The sequence below is a fragment of the Schistocerca gregaria genome, chromosome 5 (assembly GCF_023897955.1).
Source record: "Schistocerca gregaria isolate iqSchGreg1 chromosome 5, iqSchGreg1.2, whole genome shotgun sequence".
NCBI classification, from domain to species: Eukaryota; Metazoa; Arthropoda; class Insecta; order Orthoptera; family Acrididae; genus Schistocerca; species Schistocerca gregaria.
In genome coordinates this window covers 128,566,643-128,590,191 of record NC_064924.1, presented here as the reverse complement: position 1 = coordinate 128,590,191, position 23,549 = coordinate 128,566,643, and the positions used below count along the sequence as shown (strand labels likewise).

General features: G+C 39.4%; 1 protein-coding gene across 1 annotated transcript in view; it reads right to left on the bottom strand.

The window, feature by feature from the left end:
• LOC126273258 (dynein intermediate chain 2, ciliary-like) overlaps positions 1-23,549 on the bottom strand; it is a 225,725-nt gene that overhangs the window by 158,738 nt on the left and 43,438 nt on the right. Inside the window, exon 3 of the mRNA XM_049976803.1 lies at positions 194-464. Coding sequence (XP_049832760.1) covers positions 194-464 — 271 coding nt within the window. The remainder of the gene's footprint in view (positions 1-193; positions 465-23,549) is intronic.

The following is a 23,549-nucleotide window of genomic DNA, read 5'->3' as shown; positions in this document are numbered from 1 at the left end:
ACGTCAGCTCTTAAAACTTATTTTCTTTGATAGCGTTAGAACTAACTGACTATCTAAAATATGTCCCAAGATAGTAAAGGTAATGTTCTTTATTTCAAGAGATGTTCCTTACTGTAGGATTCTGGATGTAAACTAACAAATAAAGCTGTATGACATTATGTTACAGATTTTATAGTTAAGTAATTAATTTTACCTTGAGCTATTTCATCATTTTCATTCTGATTGACCAGCCTTTCAAGCTTCTTAGCACATATCTGTTGTCGACTGATGAGTTTTGCCGCACGTACGTCACTTTGCTTAGGTTCAGGTTTCTTGAATAAACTTACAGAAACTATTTCCTCTGGAATTTCCTTGCTTTGCTGCTGCAGAGCATAATCCTCTTGATATATGTCAAAGATCATAGATGGCGATACCAGTGCGGAGTATCGACTACGAGGAGGAGGAATAGTTTGTGTTGTCGCATCCTGATAACAAAATGAGTGTTAGTTTTAGCACTATTTCATTGAAAAAGGGAAATATAAGATACTTTAAAGCACCTATAAAACTTGCACTTGGTCATCTGCAACTGATCTCAATTTCAAAGGTTTGGACCTTAAGTTGTCTCATAATTGACTACATGTTACTGACAACATACCCCACACTACAGTAGAACGAAAACACCTGTGCCCTGAGTCCCATAACCATAGACAAAGAATCAGTAAAACAGATACTTATTGACTTAATACATACAAATAATAAAGAAAAATAAATAAATATCTTTGTCAAATAAATTGCTGCCACACTCATATCAGCTACAGAAAATTGTGACTTCATTTCTTTGCCTTAACGTCCATGATTAAAACATTGTATGAATATCCTGATAACAACATGTGTTTAGGTTGATAATAGAAAGACTTTAGGTAACAACTCACTACACGCCTGACGTTTTGAGTCATTGATAGGCACATAAACGAGACTTATCCACACACACACACACACACACGAGTTTTTCCACCCGACTATGAAGTACCAGCACTGTAGCTTGACTGTGGCAAGTTATGTTGGGTGGAGTAGGTGAGGGGGAAAAGGAAGAAAAGGAAGAAGGGAGTATGGGGTAGTGTTGGAGGGTTAAGGTTTTGAAAGCCTGGAAGGAGAGGCAGCAAGTGAACAAAACAGAAATATGGCACCAGTGAGCTCATTCCGCCACAGGCAGTTGAGTTCTGTGTGTGGTGCACTGTTATGTGTGTGGTGAGAAATGTTATGAAATGACTGACTGAATAGCTATGTGTTTGCCACTCTCACCAGCTGCAACCAACCTTTTAATGGAGGATTTTCAAAGAACAAGCATTGAACACTGCCTCCCCCCTATCCATCCTGCTTCTTTAGATATGTTGACAATACATTTTTAAGCTGTCCACATGCTAGTCACTAGTGATGCATCGCAGCAGGTCACTGACCATATGAACAGCATACATCCAAACATAAAATTTACAGTGGAGGTGGAGAAAGATGAGATGTTGAATTTCTCATATGTGTTTGTCAAACTGAAAGCAGCCATTCTGTATACTGAAAACCAACACATACAGATCTGTACCTCAATGATCACAGCTTTCCTCATCCAGCTCAGAAGAGAGTTATGCTTAACATCCTATTATAATGAGCAAGGAATTATTTCAGATAAAGAGATCTCTGAGATCAATTATCTGATGACAGTGTTCAGAGGGAAAGGATATGCTATCAATGATATTAGCTCAAATCTGTGGAGGAAACCAAGACATGATGTTGTTCAAAGAAGCTATGATGACCACCACATACCACGACTTATATTCTGCAATCCAACGACGAGTAGGGTAGGTAGGCTTAAATAGACAAGGAATCACAGTGGCCACCCATGAATACTAAAGAAATGTTTCCTGAATGAATTTTGCTCTGCAGTGGAAAGTGTGCTAGTATGAAACTTCCTGGCATGTTAAAACTGTGAGCTGGACTGGGACTCAAAACCAGGACCTTCGCCTTTCCCAGATAAGTGCTCTATCAACTGAGATACCTGAGCATGAATCATGACCCATGCTCACAGCTCCACTTCCACCAGTAGCTCATCTCCTAAATTCCAAACTTCACAGAAGTTCTTCCATGAAACTTGTAGGACTAGCACTCTGGAGGATAGGATATTGCAGAGATATGGGTTAGCCAGAGCCTGGAAGTTGTTTCCAGAATGAATTTTCACCCTCCAGTGAAGTGTGCATTCACATGAAACTTCCCAAGAGATTAAAACTATATGGACGGGGACTCAAACCTGAGACCTTTACCTTTCATACACAAGCACTCTAACAGCTAAAGAAATGTTGATACATGTTAAGATAGTCTTGGACCGGTATTTTTAATATTCCTTGGGAGTGCAGTGGCAGTTACATGGGGCTCTAATTATGGACTATTGCCAGTCACTGTGATGAACATCAGCATCCCATGAAGAACAGAAATTTTGAGAAATGAGAGGTGACCAAGCAATTCTAATAAAAAAACAGAATATCTGTTTGAACAGATGAGGACTGTGACTCGCACATTGAACTGTTGGGGGTCTGTGATTAGGGAAGCTGCGGAAATTTGAGCATGTAATAACAACTTCAATAGAAACATTGGCTGTGCACTTCGCAATGCATGGAAGTCTGCAAAGGTCACAGAGGAAGACTTCACTAAGTTTACTGCCAAATACAAATGGTGGCACAGCAAGTTGAGACTGGACAGTGAGCACAAACATTATCTGTGCTCAAAGAGGATGTCACATCAGTATGCATCATCGCTAAATTATCATCATGACACAATATAGCGAACTAAATGCCATCCTCTGGACATAGAAGTGGGAACCTTGCCAGTTTCATGACTGTCACATTTAACATGTAATGATTACAATGGAGGCAGTCACACAAATGCCTGAAATTTTATCCAAATGTGTGTGAACTAAGAAGTTTTTCTCCAAACCAGATACTGCTTCTAAGATTTGTTAAAGGTACAGATGTAAATTGCAACAATCAACCTCACTACAAAATAAATATGCAGTGACTTACCAAACGAAAAAGTACTGGTAGATAGACACAATATAAAACACAGAAACACACAAATTTCAGTGTTTGTGTGTTTTTTATTGTGTCTATCTACCAGCACTTTCTTGTTTGGTAAATCACAGCATATATATTTTTCCCACGTGGAATGTTTCCCTCTATTATATTACTACAAAATAAATTATGGATGACACCTGTAAACTTACTTTCAAAGATTCACAAGAAGATTTGTTTATTCATGTAGATATACAATGAAACTAGGGAGAATGACTGAACAGAGATGTTGTAGTCTTCAGTCCTAAGTCTGGCTTGATGTAGCTCTCCATGCTACTCTATCCTGTGCATGCCTCTTCATCTCCAGCTATGCCTCTTCATCTCCAGCTAACTACTGCAACTTGCAACCTTCTAAACCTGCTTACTGTAGGCCTACTCACCTCTTCCTCTCCCTCTACAATTTTTCCCCATGCTTCATTCCAACAATGAACTGGTGATCCTTTGATGTCTCAGAATGTGTCCTAGCAACCAGTCTCTTCTAGTAGTCAGATTGTGCCACAAATTTCTTTTCTTCCCAATTATATTCAGTGCCTCATCATTAGTTATATGGTCTACCAATCTAATCTTCAGCATTCTTCTGTAGCAATACATTTTAAAAGCTTCTATTCTCTTCTTGTCTAAACTGTTTACCATCCATATTTCACTTCCATACATGACAACACTCCATAAAAATACTTTCAAGAAATACTTCCAAACACTTAAATCTGTATTCAATGTTAACAAATTTTTCTTATTTAGAAACACATTTCTAGCTACCAACAGTCTACATTTTATGTCCTCTCTACTTCAGCCATCATCAGTTATTTTGCTGTCCAAGTAACAAAACTCAGCTCCTACTTTAAGAGTCTCATTTCCTAATCTAATTCCCTCTGAATCACCTGATCTAATTTGATTACATTCTATTTCCTTGTTTTTGTTTTGTTGATGTTCACGCTGAACTTTAATTAAACTCCCAATTTTTCTTTTGTTTCTTGTACTGATTTCTCAATATACAGATTCAGTAACATCATGGATAGGCTACTACCCTGTCTCACTTCCTTCTCAACCACCACTTCACTTTCAGTCCCCTCAACTCTTATAATTGTCGTCTGGTTTCTGTAAAAGTTGTAAATAGACTTTGACTCACTGCATTTTGCTCTTGCTATTATCAGAACTTCAAAGAAAGTATTCCACTCAACACTGTCAAAAGCTTTCTCTAAGTCTACAAATGCTGTAAATGTAGCAATGCCTTTTCTTAATCTATCTTCTAAGATAAGGTGTAGGGTCAGCACTGCTTCGCATGTTACTACATTTCTCTAGAATCCAAACTGTGTCTCAAACAACCTGCACGCCAAATGGAGGAGTTTTGTCATGGGTGGTTGTCCCAATGCTATCAGATACAAATGGCAAAATTGTACGTAGCAGAATGTAGGTTACAACTGATACAACTGTCTGAGATACACTCCTGTGGCACTTTTCAGTCAAAGATATGTAAATATATCATGTCACATGCATGAGCTTCCACACCATCAGCATGAAAAGCATGTTTAAATTTTAGGTAAAATTTTTGGATCTAGATTTTTAGTCTAATTTGGATACAATACTGCAAATAGATAAAAATTTTGGAAAAAATTTAAAACAGCTTTCTTATCTGTTAGTAGCATAAGTCCTCTCTTCAGGGATTAAAGTAGGACAAATTGGGAAATGTTAAAAATGGGGGGGGGGGGGGGGGCAAGTTGTTGAGACCACAGGTTGGGAGGTCAAAGATAGTACACCAAAAGCCAGTCCATAGATGATAAATGAACACAGTGAAAGTGAGGGCAAAGAGAAACAAGAAATAAGGTTAATAGTGCAATTAAGAACCAGGAGGGAAGTGGAAAAGGAGCACAGGGAATATGAAAGTGTCAGAGAGAGGGAAACATGAAGAAGAAAAAATAAATAGTGATACAGTAAATTCCTGAGTAAATTAATTAAAAATGTACTACAAAAAAATGAAGAAGGAAAATAGGAGAAAAGTGGGCAAAGGAATGTTAAAAAAAATTAACTTGCTACCAGACAGGATATGAGGATATACTGGATAGCAAGATCCTGCCTCCAGAGTTCAGCTGAGAGGGTCCAAATGGCTGATTGGGTATTCTGAGCACTCATTTCTCTTAAATCATGCTGTAGAGCATTCTCAGCACCTGGTACATATAAAATGTCACAGTGTGAACAAATGGTAGTCAGTAAACAACGTGTATGCTACCACATACTAATTGTCTTTGTGTTGCAAGATTTACCAGTTGTAATGCTGGAATAAATGGTAACACTGTAATAACAATAGTAATAATAATAATAATAAATAAACAAGAAGATTACATATTGGATAACCACAGCAACTGCATAGAAGCGATGGAAAAAGCAGATGCCTGTAAATATCTAGGATACAGATAAAAAATAGGAATAGATAATACAAATATTAAAGAAGAACTAAAAGAAAAATATAGACAAAGACTAACAAAAATACTGAAAACAGTAGACAGCAAGAAACAAGACAAAAGGTATAAATACTTATGCTATACCAATATTGACCTACTCATTTGGAGTAGTGAAATGGAGTAACACAGACCTAGAATCGCTCAATACACTTACATGATCACAATGCCACAACCATAGAATACATCGCATACATTCAGCAACAGAAAGATTCACATTAAGCAGAAAGGAAGGAGGAAGGGGATTTATCGACATAAAAAACCTACATTAGGGACAGGTAGACAATTTAAGAAAATTCTTTATAGAACGAGCAGAAACTAGCAAAATACACAAAGCAATCACTCATATAAATATGTCGGCTACACCATTACAATTTCATAACCACTTCTACAACCCTTTAGATCACATAACATCAACAGATACGAAGAAAGTAAATTGAAAAAAGAAAACACTACATGGCAAGCATCCGTATCATCTAACACAGCCACACACTGATCAAGACACATCCAACTCATGGATAAGAAAAGGCAATATGTACAGTGAGATGGAAGGATTCATGATTGTAATACAGGATCAAACAATAAACACCAGATATTACAGCAAGCATGTTATTAAAGATCCCTATACCATAACAGATAAATGCAGACTTTGCAAACAACAAATAGAAACAGTAGATCACATCACAAGCGGATGTACAATACTAGCAAATACAGAATACACCAGAAGACATGACAATGTAGCAAAAATAATACATCAACAACTTGCCATACAACATAAACTAATAAAACAACACGTTCCCACATACAAGTATGCACCACAATATGTACTGGAGAATGATGAATACAAATTATACTGGAACAGAACCATTGTAGCAGATAAAACAACACCACATAACAAACCTGACATCATACCCACCAATAAAAAGAAGAAATTAACACAACTAATCAAAATATCCATACCCAATACAACAAATATACAGAAGAAAACAAGAGGAAAAATTTAAAAATACATCCAACTGGCTGAGGAAGTCAAGGACATGTGGCATCAGGATAAAGTTGACATTATACCAATTATACTATCAACTACAGTAGTCATACCCCACAATATCCACAGTACATCAATACAATACAGCTACATCCAAATGTATATATACAACTACAGAAATCTGTATTTATTGATACATGTTCAATCAGCCGAAAGTTCCTAAATGCAATGTAACATATACCGTAAGTTAAAAGGAAGTCACGCTTGATCAAGGTCCGTGTCACTTTCCATTTTTAACCAGACGTAATGTCTGAGAAAGGAAAGAATAATAATTTCACATGGCTCAAAGACATCATGCAAGTCTTTCAATTGTATGGCATTTTGGCAATTTGTGTGTTCCTAACCAGCCCCAACCAACTCCATTAGTAATACTGGGGAAGGGGATCTACATTTTAATGTAAAATCCAAACCACTTGTCTTTCCTGGCAAATCTTCACATCACTGAGAGCTGAAAGCTAGCATCAAAATAGAGAGAAAATTCCATGATATGACTAGGATTTGATCCCATGAACTTACAGTTTCCAGGCATGTACTTTAACATTAGGCCACCAAGCCCGAGAGAGTAAATGGTAGTGGGCGGGTGCATGAGGCAAGTTTTACATTAGAAACAATTGCAGAGGTAGAAACCTTCGTGTGTGGATAATGATCTGGGAATGTCATATAATTTGACAAGGAGGATAGGAGAGCAACAGAAAATGACAATGAGTCACATGGGATGACTATAATGGAGAGTTCATCTCATTTCAGGGCTTGATTTGAGAAAGTCACAGCCTTGGCGGACTAATCTATTCAGGCTTTCAAGAACTGGGTACTGATGGGTGACAAAGGGAAAAGGGGGGGGGGGGGGGGGGGTGTTCTCAGTTTTATGGAAGTAGGTGCAGGAGAATGCGTCTAGATGGGATATTCATTTTTGGAAAAGATCTGAGGGGTTATTGCATAGTTGTGGGAGAGCTACTGTGAAAATTTGTTGGCATGCATATTGAGAGAATCGGTGATGAAGAAAATATTTATCACAGATGCCTCAGTTGGGAAATGAGTGTCTGATGGCAGCTGTCAAAGTGGAGGTATTGCTGCTTACTGGATGGTGATGTATAGACTGCAGATTAAAAGTGAGCTTCGGTGAGACAGAGGTCAACTTCAAGGAAGATGACTTTAGATCTCGGAAAAGATCAAGTGAATTTGACTAGGTAAAATGAGTTAATGTATTACTACAAATGGCAAAGTTCTCCACCGTGCATCCAGACAATGAAGATGTCATCTGTACCTCGCCAGGTGGTTCAGGTCCTGAATCTCGAGGAATGCCTCTTGCAGTCACATCTTGGAAAAATGGCATAGGAAGAAACTGTCCTCGTTCTCATAGGATCTTGCATTGAGACCAACTCCTCAAATTCAAAGTAGTTATGAGAAAGGACAAAGTTGTTTAGAATGATGATAAACAAGTTTTTAAGGTTTTAATGATCCCTTTAGAACAATGCAGTGGCACAATACCCTCTGCAACTTTTTCTTGCATGAAAAGTGCACGAAAACACATCTACAATTTATCAGTGACAGTTTTCAGTAATTGTTTATCTGATAAAAGTGTACCTCCAAATCAGGAGTGAACATAAAAGATGGAATTATTGTGCTGCAAAGTGATGTTGAAATACTGAAACATGAACTATCATTGTCAAGGGAAGAAAATAATGAACTGAAGGGTTGTAAAAGATATTTTTGTGAAAAGATTCAAGTAGGCAAATGTAACCTCAATGCCCTGTGCGCTGATACTAATGAACATACCCTCAAGAACCCACGATATATTGAAACTCATGTCTTCAGCGTGTCTGCAGCAATTACCAAACAAGAATAAGCTGGAATTCTAAGCCAGGAAATAAATACCAATGGACAAGGCTAACATACAATGTAAGTGAAAATTGATATAAAGTAGCAAAACTGATAATGAGAAACAGTAATTTCATATCATAAGTGAGTCTTAATTTACTAACGCAAAAAATTGACATTCACACTGGAGTTAGGTCACATTAAATGAATAAACATTTAAAAAATATCCTAAGCTCAAATGAAGGCTCTTGAGATAAATCCCACATACAGGGACAGTGCTCTCTATAGCAACAGTGAAAAATAACTTGTCAGTGAACCAAGAAATATTACACAAACTGCCAAAAACTAAACTTAAACATAGCTTCTAGACTTGTAATTACTAGAATAATGTAGAGAATATCAGTAAATGCCATGTATATAGAGAGGTTAACTTCTAATATTAGAGGGAATTGTAGTAAGTTAGGAGAAGTATTCATAGATCCTAGTAAGTTTTCACATAAAAAATGTGTAGGGAAAGATGGTTTCCAATTAAACAGATTAGCATTGAAAATGTTTAGCAAAACAATAAATGAAAAAAAATATAAGACTAAAACATCTGTCAAGCGAAGTGTGCTTCGAATTATAATGAAAATTTAAACCTGGTATACAAAGCGTGTCCCAAAAGAAATGGACAATATTCACAGATATGACAGGAGTGATCATTCAAAAGAAGAAAGTCTAATAAACATGGCCTCTAAAATGCTTATCATTAAGAGCTATAAGTACTTCCTCATCTTTGATGTTGTGAAACAAATCTCTTCTACTGCAAGCTTCTTGTTTTCCATATATTAGGATGTGGTAGTACAGATCAAAACAAAAACAAAAATGTCCAGTAAACATGGGAACTAAAGTGCATGCATTAAGAGCAATGAGCACTTACTCATCTTCGCTATTTTGAAACACATTTCTGTTAATCTCTTCTGCTGAACAAGTGCTCATAGCTAATAACCAATTAATTCCCAGTGTTGTATACATGCAACATGAAGTTTAACTTCAGAAAATACAGTCAAAATGAACTTATGATACAAAACTCATCATGTATAAGGCATTCACAAGCTCTCTGTTCATGTGTTTATGTATCAAAATTGGTCTAAACTTCAGAATAAAAACAAATTACTGACAACTTTTCTTCAATATTTTTCAGTAATAGTTCAAGTGCTAAAACATATTTAGTTCAACTTTTATGTGCATATTCCTGAGTGCTATGTATGTGAGATACACATGGATCTTTTCCCTTGAACATATTAGACCTATGACACAGCAGTGAATGATTTAAATAACCATTGCTCTGATGCAACATTGGGAGTTGCCCAGTTCATGTTTATTCTGTGACAAGTCATGAGCAGTGCAATCAAAAATTACAACTTGAATGTTTGATGCTAAATAAATGGTACATACAGTTAGGTAAATTTTCCAATAAGATACTGATTGACGAAGAGATGGGGCCACATTTTAGACATCATACTGCTAAGATGTTCGAAAGTCAGTACAGAGTAGAAATGTTTCAGTTATTGATAAGTCAGATATCTGTACAGTATTTAACAATCACTTTATGAATATACCAGGTGAGCTAAATAGTAGCTCAGTTTCTACAGTGATTCATATAACTAGCTTACAAATTAGCTTTCTGACACTGTTATCTAAAATACTCTTCCATGATACTGACAAGGGAGAGATTGAATCAATAATCAAATCATTAAAAACTAAAAACTCACATGGATATGATGGGGTATCTAGGAGGATACTACTGTTCTGCATATGTTAGCCCAGTTCTTACCCATATCAGTAGCTTTTCCTTTTGAATGGTAAATTTCCTGATTAATTAAAGTACTCAGTAGTGAAGCCACTTCATAAAAAAGGAAAAGGGATAATGTATAATGAGAAAGGGATAATGTATAATGAGAAAGGGATAATGTATAGAGTATTAGACCTATTTCTATGCTATCATTGTTATTGAAAAGCCTGTATATACAAGAGTAATTGATCATGTAAATAAAACAGAAAGAAACTTCCACATGGGAAAAATATATTAAAAACAAAGATTCCAAGACTTACCAAGCGGGAAAGCGCCGGCAGACAGGCACATGAACAAAACACACAAACACACACACAGAATTACGAGCTTTCGCAACTGGCAGTTGCTTCGTCAGGAAGGAAGGACGAAGCAACTGCCAGTTGCGAAAGCTCGTAATTCTGTGTGTGTGTTTGTGTGTTTTGTTCATGTGCCTGTCTGCCAGCGCTTTCCCGCTTGGTAAGTCTTGTAATCTTTGTTTTTAATATATTTTTCCCATGTGAGAGTAATTGATCATTTGAATTCACATAATTTGCTGTCAAATGTACAGTTTGGTTGTAGAAATGGTTTTACAACTGAAAATACTATGTTCTCTTTTATGCTTGAGGCTCTGGTTGGATTAAATAAAAGGTTGTGAATGCTAGGTATGTTCTTTGATTTAACTTTGTGTTGATCACAAAATATTACTGCAGAAGTTGACCATTATGGGATAAGGGGAGTAGCTCACAACTCGTTCACTTCTTACTTGAACAGACAGCAAAAGATCTTCATCCAGAGTATTAAGAAGGACTACAACATGAAAGTCAAACTGGGGCACAATTAAGTGGGGATGCCCCAGGGGACAGTGCTTGACATGATACTGTTTATTATTTATATAAATAACGTGTCTTCTAGTATTACAGATGATTCTAAAATATTTGTGTTTGCTGATGATACCAGCTTGGTAGTGAAGGATGTTGTGTGCAATACTGATGCAGTACCAAATTATGCAGATCAAGACATAAGTTCACAGAGTGTAGAAAATAAATTGATGTTAAATCACGGCAAGACTCAGTTTTCTCAGTTTCTAACATGCAATTAAACAAAAAGTGACATTCTGATTACACAGAGTGGGCATATGAATACTGAGACTGCACAGTTCAAATTCCTAAGCATTCACATAGATAGTAAGTTATATTGGAAAGCCCATGTTCAGGATCTTGTTCAAAAACTAAATGCTGCTTTATTTAGCATTAGAACATTATCTGAAATAAGTTACACTTCAACATGAAAAGTAACCTATTTTGATTATTTTCATTTGCTTATGGCATATGGCATTATTTTATGGAGTAGCTCTTCTGATTCAAAAAGGGTATTTTTGGCTCAGAAATGAGCGATTCAAGCAATATGTGGTGTATGTTTGCAAACCTCTTGTCGACCCTTGTACAGCAGTCTGAGAACTCTGACATCAGCCTCTCAATACATATTTTATTTATTGTCATTTGTTGTCAATAATATCAGCTTATTCCCAAGACTTTGCAGCTTTCATTCCGTTAATACTGAGCAGAAATCTAATCTGCATTTGAAACATGCCTCCTTCACTCTTGTGCAGAAAGGTGTGGAGTATTACGCTGCATTCATTTTCAATAATCTGCCACAAGAATTCAAAAATTTTAGCAGTAATCCATACACTTCCAAGTCTAAACTGAATAGTTTCCTTATGGTTCACTGCTTCTATTCTGTTGGAGAACTACGGAAAATTTTAAAAAATTAGCTATTCCTGTGTTACATTGTTGATTATGCTCATTTAAACTTATGGCTTGTCATTTGCATAGAAATCATATATGTTTCATTTTATCTATTCTTATGCTTCTGTTATAATTTCATGTGTACTAACCCACTTCATGACCATGGCACTTTGCTCCTGAATTTGGTCCTACAGAACATGACATTTAAAATAAAATAAACAAACAAAACCAGTAAGGTCTGGACTCACGCTGTGGTGTATAGTCTCAGCTGGAAGCTATGTGCATCAGTTTGACCGTAGTGGTGAAGCTTCAGGAAAGACTAATGAAAACCTGAGTTTATGTGAAAGTTTGTAACAAACTTGTTGGAAGTTGTTCATGATCCTGAAAATCTTATCATATTTCTGATAACCACTTGACAATATAGATTGCATCTTATAGAGAAGACAACAGCAACCAGCCACTTTTTACAAGTTCATTTATTTATTTAAATAGCGTTGTTACCGGTATTCACATTTTCTTTTACAGCATCACAGTCTGGTGTACTTGTGCAACAGCAAGACAAGAAGTAAGTTTCACATAAGCCATTTTGACAGGCATTTGTCACAGCAGCCATTGTAGCCATGACCCTCCCTCTTTTTTGCCTTGTCTTCTAAATGTCTTCAAAGCCTGTTGCCAAGGGACAAGCAGTCCCACATAGCACGTGGAGATGCTCACTCACCATCTTGTATTGTAAAAGTGATAGGTGCAAGCTGCTCTCCCATGTGCATACATCCTAATAATATCTCCCACAGTGGGGTGTCCTGACACTTACTTACTACTAAATGTCACAAATAATCTTCCTTCATCACTGAAGCTTGGAAGTGGGACTTGCCATCCTTAAAATGTCATGTCACACTACATGGTACCAACAACTCCAGAGAAAATGCATCAGCCTTGGATGCCCCAGCAGGAACAGATTGCCAGCAGTAATCAGGGAGGACATAACTGACCATATTGCAAACTATCACGAATAAAATGCAAGGAGGAAATGCAAAATTTGCAAAAGCCAAACGATCTACACATGCAAGAAATACCAGCTTCACATTCATCCATATATATCTCTCTCTCTCTCTCTCCTTCTCTCTCTCTCTCTCTCTCTCTCTCTCTCTCTCTCTCTCTCTCTCTCTCTTTCTTCACGTGTTTGGTCAGACCATCTCCACATAATCAACAATGTTGTACATTGTGAGCAGATTAAAGCATATGACTGAAGTATTACTATTTTCGTTTTTAACCAGGAAACCCCCAACGTTGACCCATTGCAACATTATGTGTGGTGCAAATCAAAACACATAGTAATAGTTTTAAATACTCATAATACTATTTCAATTATTTTAAACTGAAACTGATGACAAAATACTGTATATTTTCACAGTTTTTATTTCTGGGAAAAAAAATCTGTTATGGTACGCATTCTACAGCTCATGTTTACTAGACTTCTTTGCTTCAAATGATCATTCCTGTCATATCCCTGAATACTGGCCATTCCTACTGGGATACCCTGTATACTGTGCACTATAATGTTCATGGTCTAAATGCTGACTTCTCAAATAACAGCAGTTATAAGGTTGATATACAACAATTTTTCTGTCTGAAAGCATGAATGTAAAATTATTTGTCTCAATGAACATCAGTTGATAGAACATACTAAATATAAAATTCTAAATAAAACTAAAATTTTCAAGGCAACTATCAGTTACTGCAGAAAACGCAAATCATAGGAGCATGCTTGTTCATTCCTATATAAATTATAAAGTAAGAAATAATTTTGACTATTTACATGAAGAAATTTGAAGGCTACAGTGTAGAGTAAGTGCATCTAAATGTTATTGTCATTTTGTTTTACAGAATATGAAGTAAAGAGACAATTGAATACTTTCTGCAAAATTTTATAGTTTTCTTGAATACAATATTTGGCAGTCATGCCTTGACTGTATAACTGAGAAAAATGTGTGACTGACTCCTACATTGAGACCTAAAGGCAAAATCATTCATATCTTTTGAAGTCATACTAACGCTCTTAAAGCAGAACTGTTGTTGTTAAAGTACAAAAATATTCTAGAATGAGATTTTCACTCTGCAGTGGAGTGTGCACTGATATGAAACTTCCTGGCAGATTAAAACTGTGTGCCGGGCCGAGACTCGAACTCGGGATCTTTGCCTTTCGCGGGTAAGTGCTCTACCATCTGAGCTACCCAAGCACGACTCACACCCCATTGCCACACCTTCACTTCTGCCAGTATCTCGTCTCCTACCTTCCAAACTTTACAGAAGCTCTCCTGCGAACCTTGCAGAAGTAGCACTCCTGAAAGAAAGGATATTGCGGAGACATGGCTTAGCCACAGCCTGGGGGATGTTTCCAGGATGAGATTTTCACTCTGCAGTAGAGTGTGCACTGATATGAAACTTCCTGGCAGATTAAAACTGTGTGCCGGAGGAGAGGTTCTGTAAAATTTGGGCCGGCGCGGTGGTCTAGTGGTTCTAGGCGCTCAGTCCGGAGCCGTGCAACTGCTAAGGTCGCAGGTTTGAATCCTGCCTCGGGCATGGATGTGTGTGATGTCCTTAGGTTAGTTAGGTTTAAGTAGTTCTAAGTTCTAGGGGACTGATGACCATAGATGTTAAGTCCCATAGTGTTCAGAGCCATTTTTTGTAAAGTTTGGAAGGTTGGAGACGAGACACTGGCTGAAGTGAACCTGTGAGGATGGGACGTGAGTCATGCTTGGGTAGCTCAGATGGTAGAGCACTTGCCTGCGAAAGGCAAAGGTTCCGAGTTTGAGTCTCGGTCCAGCAGTTTTAATCTGCCAGGAAGTTTTTACAAAAAAATTGTGTTTTGTGTGTGAGGGGGGGGGGGGGGGGGGGTGAGGGTGGTATCAGGTTGTGTGTGTGAGACTCACTCATGTTGACTCATACAATCACTCTATCTCAGCTGCCATAATACAATGGAAAATTGGGTGAAAGGAGCTATACATGATATTAAAACATAAAGAAAATGACAGACGAGCTAAAATAACAACACAGGGAAATGTGACTGGCAGATCACTTACAAAAACCAGGGTAAGCCAGTCCGTAAAATACGTTGAAGCTGCTACAACTGAATGTAAAACAAGAAATATGAGAGATGTGCTAAAGTAGAGGCATACAGATGTGACTGGCTGAAAAAAAAGGGGTAATCCAGTCACCCCATTAACACGTTAAGAAGAACTCCCAAAAATTTTAGAAGACATGCTGAACATATCAAAAACCTTAAAACTGTAACCACATTCATCTCAATGCAACTTAAAGCAGAGATAAGATCTGTTGACAGATCTGCTAATGACGTCTAGTCTGAAAACAAAACACAGTCTAGTAAAATGTGGTGCACAGTGAGCAGTATGCCACCAGCACCACACATTAGAGGGTCCTCTTGTCAGAGCAAGAAGCCGTGCACCATTGGGATGGGACCTATCTGAAGATGTTTAAGGAGGATCTCATCCCACCTGCATGGCTGGAAGTAGGTATGCCACAGCCACATTGTGGACTTGACTGGACGCAGCTTGTAATCTGTCACTTCCTACCACTTTTCTTCCTATAGACGAATGACACTATACCTCAACAGCAAAGTGATAGCATACATAGGGATGGTACCCCCAACTAACTGAGTGCCACTACATGCCTCCTACGCCACTATATTTGGCCTTTCATTCCCCACAATACCCATCTGCCCTGGAACCAAGCAGAAAGCCACCTCCTTCCCCAACCTTTGTAAGTGGAGAAGAGTATCATGGATGTCCTGGACTATTTTATCAGCAAGATATAAGTATTGCAGAGACTCCACTCCCGCTCGCTGTTCGGGAGTGGAATAGTAGAGAGATAGTATGATTGTGGTTCGATGAACCCTCTGCCAAGCACTTAAATGTGAATTGCAGAGTAGTCATGTAGATGTAGATGTAAAGGACACTCAGGGAGTCAAAACAAATGAAGCACTGAGCACGCACATCACATTTCATCTGCTCCAGTGTCCTCTAGATCACAAATAATTCAGCATTGTAGACACTGAAGTCTGGAGGCAACCGAATCTTGAAGACATTAACAGGGAAAACACCAGAGCAGCCAACAGACTCTCCCTTTTTACACCCATCTATGATCATTGCAGTAATCATTTAAAATATCATGTTAAAAACATGAACAGAAGTGCAATCTCTCCTGTACTGCAATAAATCTAAAATTACCTTGGGCCTCTGCAATAACCAGGGTGGCAGTCAGTTAAAACCCTTGCCCATGGAGGATTGATAAAGAGGCATTCCATAGCAAAATGAGCAATGGTATGGTATACTGAAGAAGTGGGTGTAGCAAGGAACATAAACGGCTGATGCGGCATGAGGAGTTGCTGCCAGTTAGTAAGTGGCAGTTCACCAGCTGCAGCAGAGACACTGGGTATGGCTCTTGTCCTGTAAGTGCCCATAGCCAGCATGATCTCCTCATGGTGTAGAGCATCATGTTCTTCAGGTAAGAAGACTTTGTTGTTGTTGTTGTTGTCTTCAGTCCTGGGACTGGTTTGATGCAGCTCTCCATGCTACTCTATCCTGTGCAAGCTGCTTCATCTCCCAGTACCTACTGCAACCTACATCCTTTTGAATCTGCTTAGTGTACTCATCTCTCGGTCTCCCTCTACGATTTTTACCCTCCACGCTGCCCTCCAACGCTAAATTTGTGATCCCTTGATGCCTCAAAACATGTCCTACCAACCGATCCCTTCTTCTAGTCAAGTTGTGCCACAAACTTCTCTTCTCCCCAATCCTATTCAATACCTCCTCATTAGTTACGTGATCTATCCATCTTATCTTCAGTATTCTTCTGTAGCACCACATTTCGAAAGCTTCTATTCTCTTCTTGTCCAAACTAGTAATCGTCCATGTTTCACTTCCATACATGGCTACACTCCAAACAAATACTTTCAGAAACGACTTCCTGATACATAAATCTATATTCGATGTTAACAAATTTCTCTTCTTCAGAAACGCTTTCCTTGCTATTGCCAGTCTACATTTTATATCCTCTCTACTTCGACCGTCATCAGTTATTTTACTTCCTAAATAGCAAAACTCCTTTACTACTTTAAGTGTCTCATTTCCTAATCTAATTCCCTCAGCATCACCCGATTTAATTTGACTACATTCCATTATCCTCGTTTTGCTTTTGTTGATGTTCATCTTATATCCTCCTTTCAAGACACTGTCCATTCCGTTCAACTGCTCTTCCAAGTCCTTTGCCGTCTCTGACAGAATTACAATGTCATCGGCGAACCTCAAAGTTTTTACTTCGTCTCCATGAATTTCAATACCTACTCCAAAGTTTTCTTTTGTTTCCTTTACTGCTTGCTCAATATACAGATTGAATAACATCGGGGAGAGGCTACAACCCTGTCTCACTCCTTTCCCAACCACTGCTTCCCTTTCATGCCCCTCGACTTTTATGACTGCCATCTGGTTTCTGTACAAATTGTAAATAGCCTTTCGCTCCCTGTATTTTACCCCTGCCACCTTTAGAATTTGAAAAAGAGTATTCCAGTCAACTTTGTCAAAAGCTTTCTCTAAGTCTACAAATGCTAGAAACGTAGGTTTGCCTTTTCTTAATCTTTCTTCTAAGATAAGTCGTAAGGTCAGTATTGCCTCACGTGTTCCAACATTTCGACGGAATCCAAACTGATCCTCACCGAGGTCGGCTTCTACCAGTTTTTCCATTCATCTGTAAAGAATTCGCGTTAGTATTTTGCAGCTGTGACTTATTAAACTGATAGTTCGGTAATTTTCACATCTGTCAGCACCTGCTTTCTTTGGGATTGGAATTATTATATTCTTCTTGAAGTCTGAGGGTATTTCGCCTATCTCATACATCTTGCTCACCAGCTGGAAGAGTTTTGTCATGACTGGCTCTCCCAAGGCCGTCAGTAGTTCTAATGGAATGTTGTCTACTCCGGGGGCCTTGTTTCGACTCAGGTCTTTCAGTGCTCTGTCAAACTCTTCACGCAGTATCGTATCTCCCATTTCGTCTTCATCTACATCCTCTTCCATTTCCATAATATTGTCCTCAAGTACATCACCCTTGTATAAACCTTCTATATACTCCTTCCACCTTTCTGCCTTCCCTTCTTTGCTTAGAACTGGGTTGCCATCTGAGCTCTTGATATTCATACACGTGGTTCTCTTCTCTCCAAAGGTCTCTTTAATTTTCCTGTAGGCAGTATCTATCTTACCCCTAGTGAGATAAGCTTCTACATCCTTACATTTGTCCTCTAGCCATCCCTGTTTAGCCATTTTGCACTTCCTGTCGATCTCATTTTTGAGACGTCTGTATTCCTTTTTGCCTGCTTCATTTACTGCATTTTTATATTTTCTCCTTTCATCAATTAAATTCAATATTTCTTCTGTTACCCAAGGATTTCTAGCAGTCCTCGTCTTTTTACCTACTTTATCCTCTGCTGCCTTCACTACTTCATCCCTCAGAGCTACCCATTCTTCTTCTACTGTATTTCTTTCCCCTATTCCTGTCAATTGTCCCCTTATGCTCTCCCTGAAACTCTGTACAACCTCTGGTTCTTTCAGTTTATCCAGGTCCCATCTCCTTAATTTCCCACATTTTTGCAGTTTCTTCAGTTTTAATCTACAGGTCATAACCAATAGATTGTGGTCCGAGTCCACATCTGCCCCTGGAAATGTCTTACAACTTAAAACCTGGTTCCTAAATCTCTGTCTTACCATTATATAATCTATTTGATACCTTTTAGTATCTCCAGGGTTCTTCCACGTATACAACCTTCTTTCATGATTCTGAAACCAAGTGTTAGCTATGATTAAGTTGTGCTCTGTGCAAAATTCTACTAGGCGGCTTCCTCTTTCATTTCTTAGCCCCAATCCATATTCACCTACTATGTTTCCTTCTCTCCCTTTTCCTACACTCGAATTCCAGTCACCCATTACTATTAAATTTTCGTCTCCCTTCACTATCTGAACAATTTCTTTTATTTCATCGTACTTTTCTTCAATTTCTTCATCATCTGCAGAGCTAGTTGGCATATAAACTTGTACTACTTTAGTAGGTGTGGGCTTCGTATCTATCTTGCCACAATAATGCGTTCACTATGCTGTTTGTAGTAGCTTACCCGCATTCCTATTTTCCTATTCATTATTAAACCTACTCCTGCATTACCCCTATTTGATTTTGTGTATATAACACCGTAGTCACCTGACCAGAAGTCTTGTTCCTCCTGCCACCGAACTTCACTAATTCCCACTATATCTAACTTTAACCTATCCATTTCCCTTTTTAAATTTTCTAACCTACCTGCCCGATTAAGGGATCTGACATTCCACGCTCCGATCCGTAGAACGCCAGTTTTCTTTCTCCTGATAACGACATCCTCCTGAGTAGTCCCCGCCCGGAGATCCGAATGGGGGACTATTTTACCTCCGGAATATTTTACCCAAGAGGATGCCATCATCATTTAGTCATACAGTAAAGCTGCATGTCCTCGGGAAAAATTACGGCTGTAGTTTCCCCTTGCTTTCAGCCTTTCGCAGTACCAGAACAGCAAGGCCGTTTTGGTTAATGTTGCAAGGCCAGATCAGTCAATCATCCAGACTGTTGCCCTGCAACTACTGAAAAGGCTGCTGCCCCTCTTCAGGAACCACACGTTTGTCTGGCCTCTCAACAGATACCCCTCCGTTGTGGTTGCACCTACGGTACGGCCATCTGTATCGCTGAGGCACGCAAGCCTCCCCACCAACGGCAAGGTCCATGGTTCATGACCTTTATACTGTGCACCCATAGGCCAATAGTGGCCACATGAAGGCCACATAAAACAGGAACAGATGTGCCCTGCCCACTCCCCAATACCTGTGACTATGACACTACAAGATGTCTGGTGCCTTCTGGGCCTTTGCCTTCAGGTTGTTTAGATGTGGTAACCACAATAGGAACTTCACAAAGTCTTCAAATGGGAGACTAGTGACCCCCATAGGCAGATCAGGTAAATTAAAAGTATGACAAAAACAATTAAAATGTACACACACACACACACACACACACATATGCATGCACACACACGTCTCTGCAGAAAATGTAAAACACGTCTTTGTAGCCCATTCCTTCAACCTCTTTACTGTGAGTTTCAACTGATGACTTGCTGCTACATTATTGGAGGAAGAGCAGAAGATTGCAAAATCGTTCACAAATATGGAGCATTGGACAGGACTCCTTACTGTGGATGTTATACTGATAATGGTTGTAGAAAAAAGGATTTCTCTTAAAATAATGCCTTGGGGGACACCATTCTCCTGTACAAAACTATTTGATAGCAAATCATTGAGTCTGTACCTAAGAAGGTGTCTCGAGAGGAAAGACTGAGTGAAGATGGGATGGTGGCCACAAAACCCTTACTGGTGTAGCTGATGGAGAATATTTTGTCTCCAAGTAGTGCCATATGGCGTACTGATGTCATAAAATACCTCCAGACAACATCTTTTACATGAAGAGCCTGCTGGATTCCCGTCTCTAGCAGGTCAGATTGTCAACAGTTGATTGACATCTCCTGAATGCACAATGAGAGTGGCTAGTGACCTACCTGGTCTCTAAATCCACAGCAGATGATGGTTGACAAAGCACTCTAGGGTTAAGCCATGTTCTGGTAGCTACTGGAACACATTCAGCCCTTTCCTGGTTTGGGGAGAAGTATCAAAATTTCCTTGTGTCACGAGTTTGAAAATGGGCCTGTCAACCACGCCAAACTAAAATATCATAAGAGGATTTCCTTTGATACCATTTTAAAGGGCTGCAGCATGTTGTACCAGATTTGGCCATGACCAAGAGCTATATCATGAGTGTCAGATAGTTCTGAATCCAGCTCCCACATGGAGAATGGGTCGCTGGAGGACTCCGAATTGGTGAACCAGAAGTCCAGCTCTATCTTCTCCAAGGTGCCACAGTAATGACAAAACACTGAATACTAATTGACAGTGGCACCAGTCAGTGGAAAATGCTCTAGCACTGTCTGCATGATGTCTCCAGGTGTTGTTTGGAGACACCTATGTTTCAACAACACTTCAATAGGTAACTGACTGCCTTCATCAGAAATCTTCCTGATGGCTTCCCATATGGTTGTGGAACAAGTTGAATACTTGATAGAGTCCAGAAACACTTGCCATGACCTTTTCTTGTTCCCCTGAATGATGCGCCAAGCCTCTGCCCTCACCATTTGAAGGGCTGTGATGTTTTCCCTCATTTTGCAGCCTTAAACCTCACAGCAACATGCCTGATCTGAATTACTAAACAGCACTAATCATTCCACCAAGGGTCAGATGCCTCCAAAGATGACCTGAGGACTATGGGATGGAGAAGTCAGCAGCATGGTGTATCACTCTGGCGATGGGGTCCACCCATTGCTGGACACTGCCGCAGCATTTGAACACAGGCAGTTGGCTGAACAGCATCCAGTTGGCTATGCTGATTATTCATTGTGATTGCATCCTTTCTGTGAGAGCTCCATCCAGCAGATGAATCTGAAGTGGGAAGTTGTCACCGGAATGACTTCCCACTAAACTGAGTCCACAAGGACTGGAGAGCAGAAAGAGGGGTCAATCGCTGAGGATGAATGGGAGTGCCTATGTTGAGGGCACATAGCTCATGACACTGACCCCCAAGGGCAAGTAGAATGGAGCCTCACAATACATAATGGGCATTGAAGTCTACCAGTAGGAGAAATGGTTGGGGGAGTTGTTCTATAAGATCTGTGAGAGCCTCAGAGTCTATTGCATCATGAAGAGGTAAATACAGAGAACAAAAAGTGATTCTCTGACACATAAGAATTTCAACTGAAAGTGCTTACATGTCAGTAGCCAGGGGGAGAGCACAGGAGGGGTGTGTACTAGTGGCAAATACAGCAACTCCTCCCTTGGTTCTTTCTCCAGTCAGGTCATCTTTGCGATGGAAAGTACAGCCCCATGGTGCAGGGCACTAGATGCTTTAAAATACATTTGCTTGAAACACAAGCACACAGGGGGCTTCCTGTGCTAGGAGCTTCAGTTCCAGCACATGTGTCCTGAACCCATAATATTCCAATGTGGTATGTGAGCCAGTTATCATGGGGGCAGCACTTTCATCCTGTCTCTCCACCAGGAAGGGGAGCCAACAATGGGTGGAGGCTCGGTCTTGGGGCAAGATGAGTGCCACAGGCCAACATCAAGGTTCATTGGCTCTGAAGATGAATCATGAGAAAAGTCAGAGAGTGTCATCAACATCATTGGATGGCTTAGTAACCATCTTTGTCAGTGTCCGATGCTTTGCATTTGACTTTTTGGCCTGTGGAGGATTCAGACCCACAATCATGGCAGTGGTAGTGGCAGTGTTGGACAGTGGACCAGACTGAACCTTTGGAAGGCCAGGGAGCTTCACAATGTCAGCAACCATGGCTTCTTCTGTTGTTCTGGAAAAAAAAATACATAAATAAATAAAAATAAAAATGCAGAAGCACTAGTGCTGATGCTGGCAAGCTCTGTTTGTGCAGCAACATTGGTTTCTAAATTGTCATTGTAAGAACTGAAACAAAGGTTACAAATATGGAGGGGGAGCAGGAGGAGGGGGAGAGGGAGGGCACTGTGTGACCTTATTGACCTTTTTGGCCTAACCATATGTGATGTGATTTGCTATTTTAATATCCCGTATCTTCCTTTCCTCAAGAAGATACTGCAGACTCTGCTCCAGGCTGCGTGATCCCCAGAGCAATTTACACACGTCAGAGCAGACGAAGAAATGATTTCTTCATGGGTGGCCTTATCACATTTGACACAAGTTATTTCTCCCTCATATCCAAGAGCACTGTGCCCAAATGCTGGCATTTAAAACGGTGCGTTGGCCTGCCTTAACATGTTCTGGGAGTTTCATTCTATTGAAGGTAATGATAAAGGAGTTGGATTTTACCAGATGACCAACCACTCTCTTCATGATATTTTGCACATCCGCAATACCTTCCAGAGCCCACTCATCTCTCAATTCTCCTTTTGTAATTTTGAAATATCTCTACATGATGCAACATTTTTACTGTAGTTCAATGTGTTGTGTAGCTCTGGTTTGATTGTATATTCCCTGAGGCATTTAGCTTTCTGGAGGTTCTTTACTGGTTGGGAACTCGAGGTTTCTACCAAGAGTGTCCCACTGTGCAATCACTTGACAGATTTTAAAGTACTAGCTATGTCCTCTGAACCTTTTTGAAGATGGACTGCCAAAACTTTCTCAAAGTTGCCCTCTGGCCTTTTAGCTATTAGAAACACAGTCTGACTTGCAGCATGGGTTCTGTTGCTATAAACACAAAAATTCTGAAGAATTCTTGAGTCAGGAGGACTGGCTACATGAGCTATCTTGTTAGATTGTGTGTTGGTACCGACCAGCGACCCACCTATTCCACTAGGAGGAGGGAGGGATGGGGAAATGAATTTTGAGGGTTCCATCTCAGTCTCATGATCATCTGGGAAAGTAAGAGCCCACCCAGACAGAGCCTTGCATGCCAAGGTAAACCTT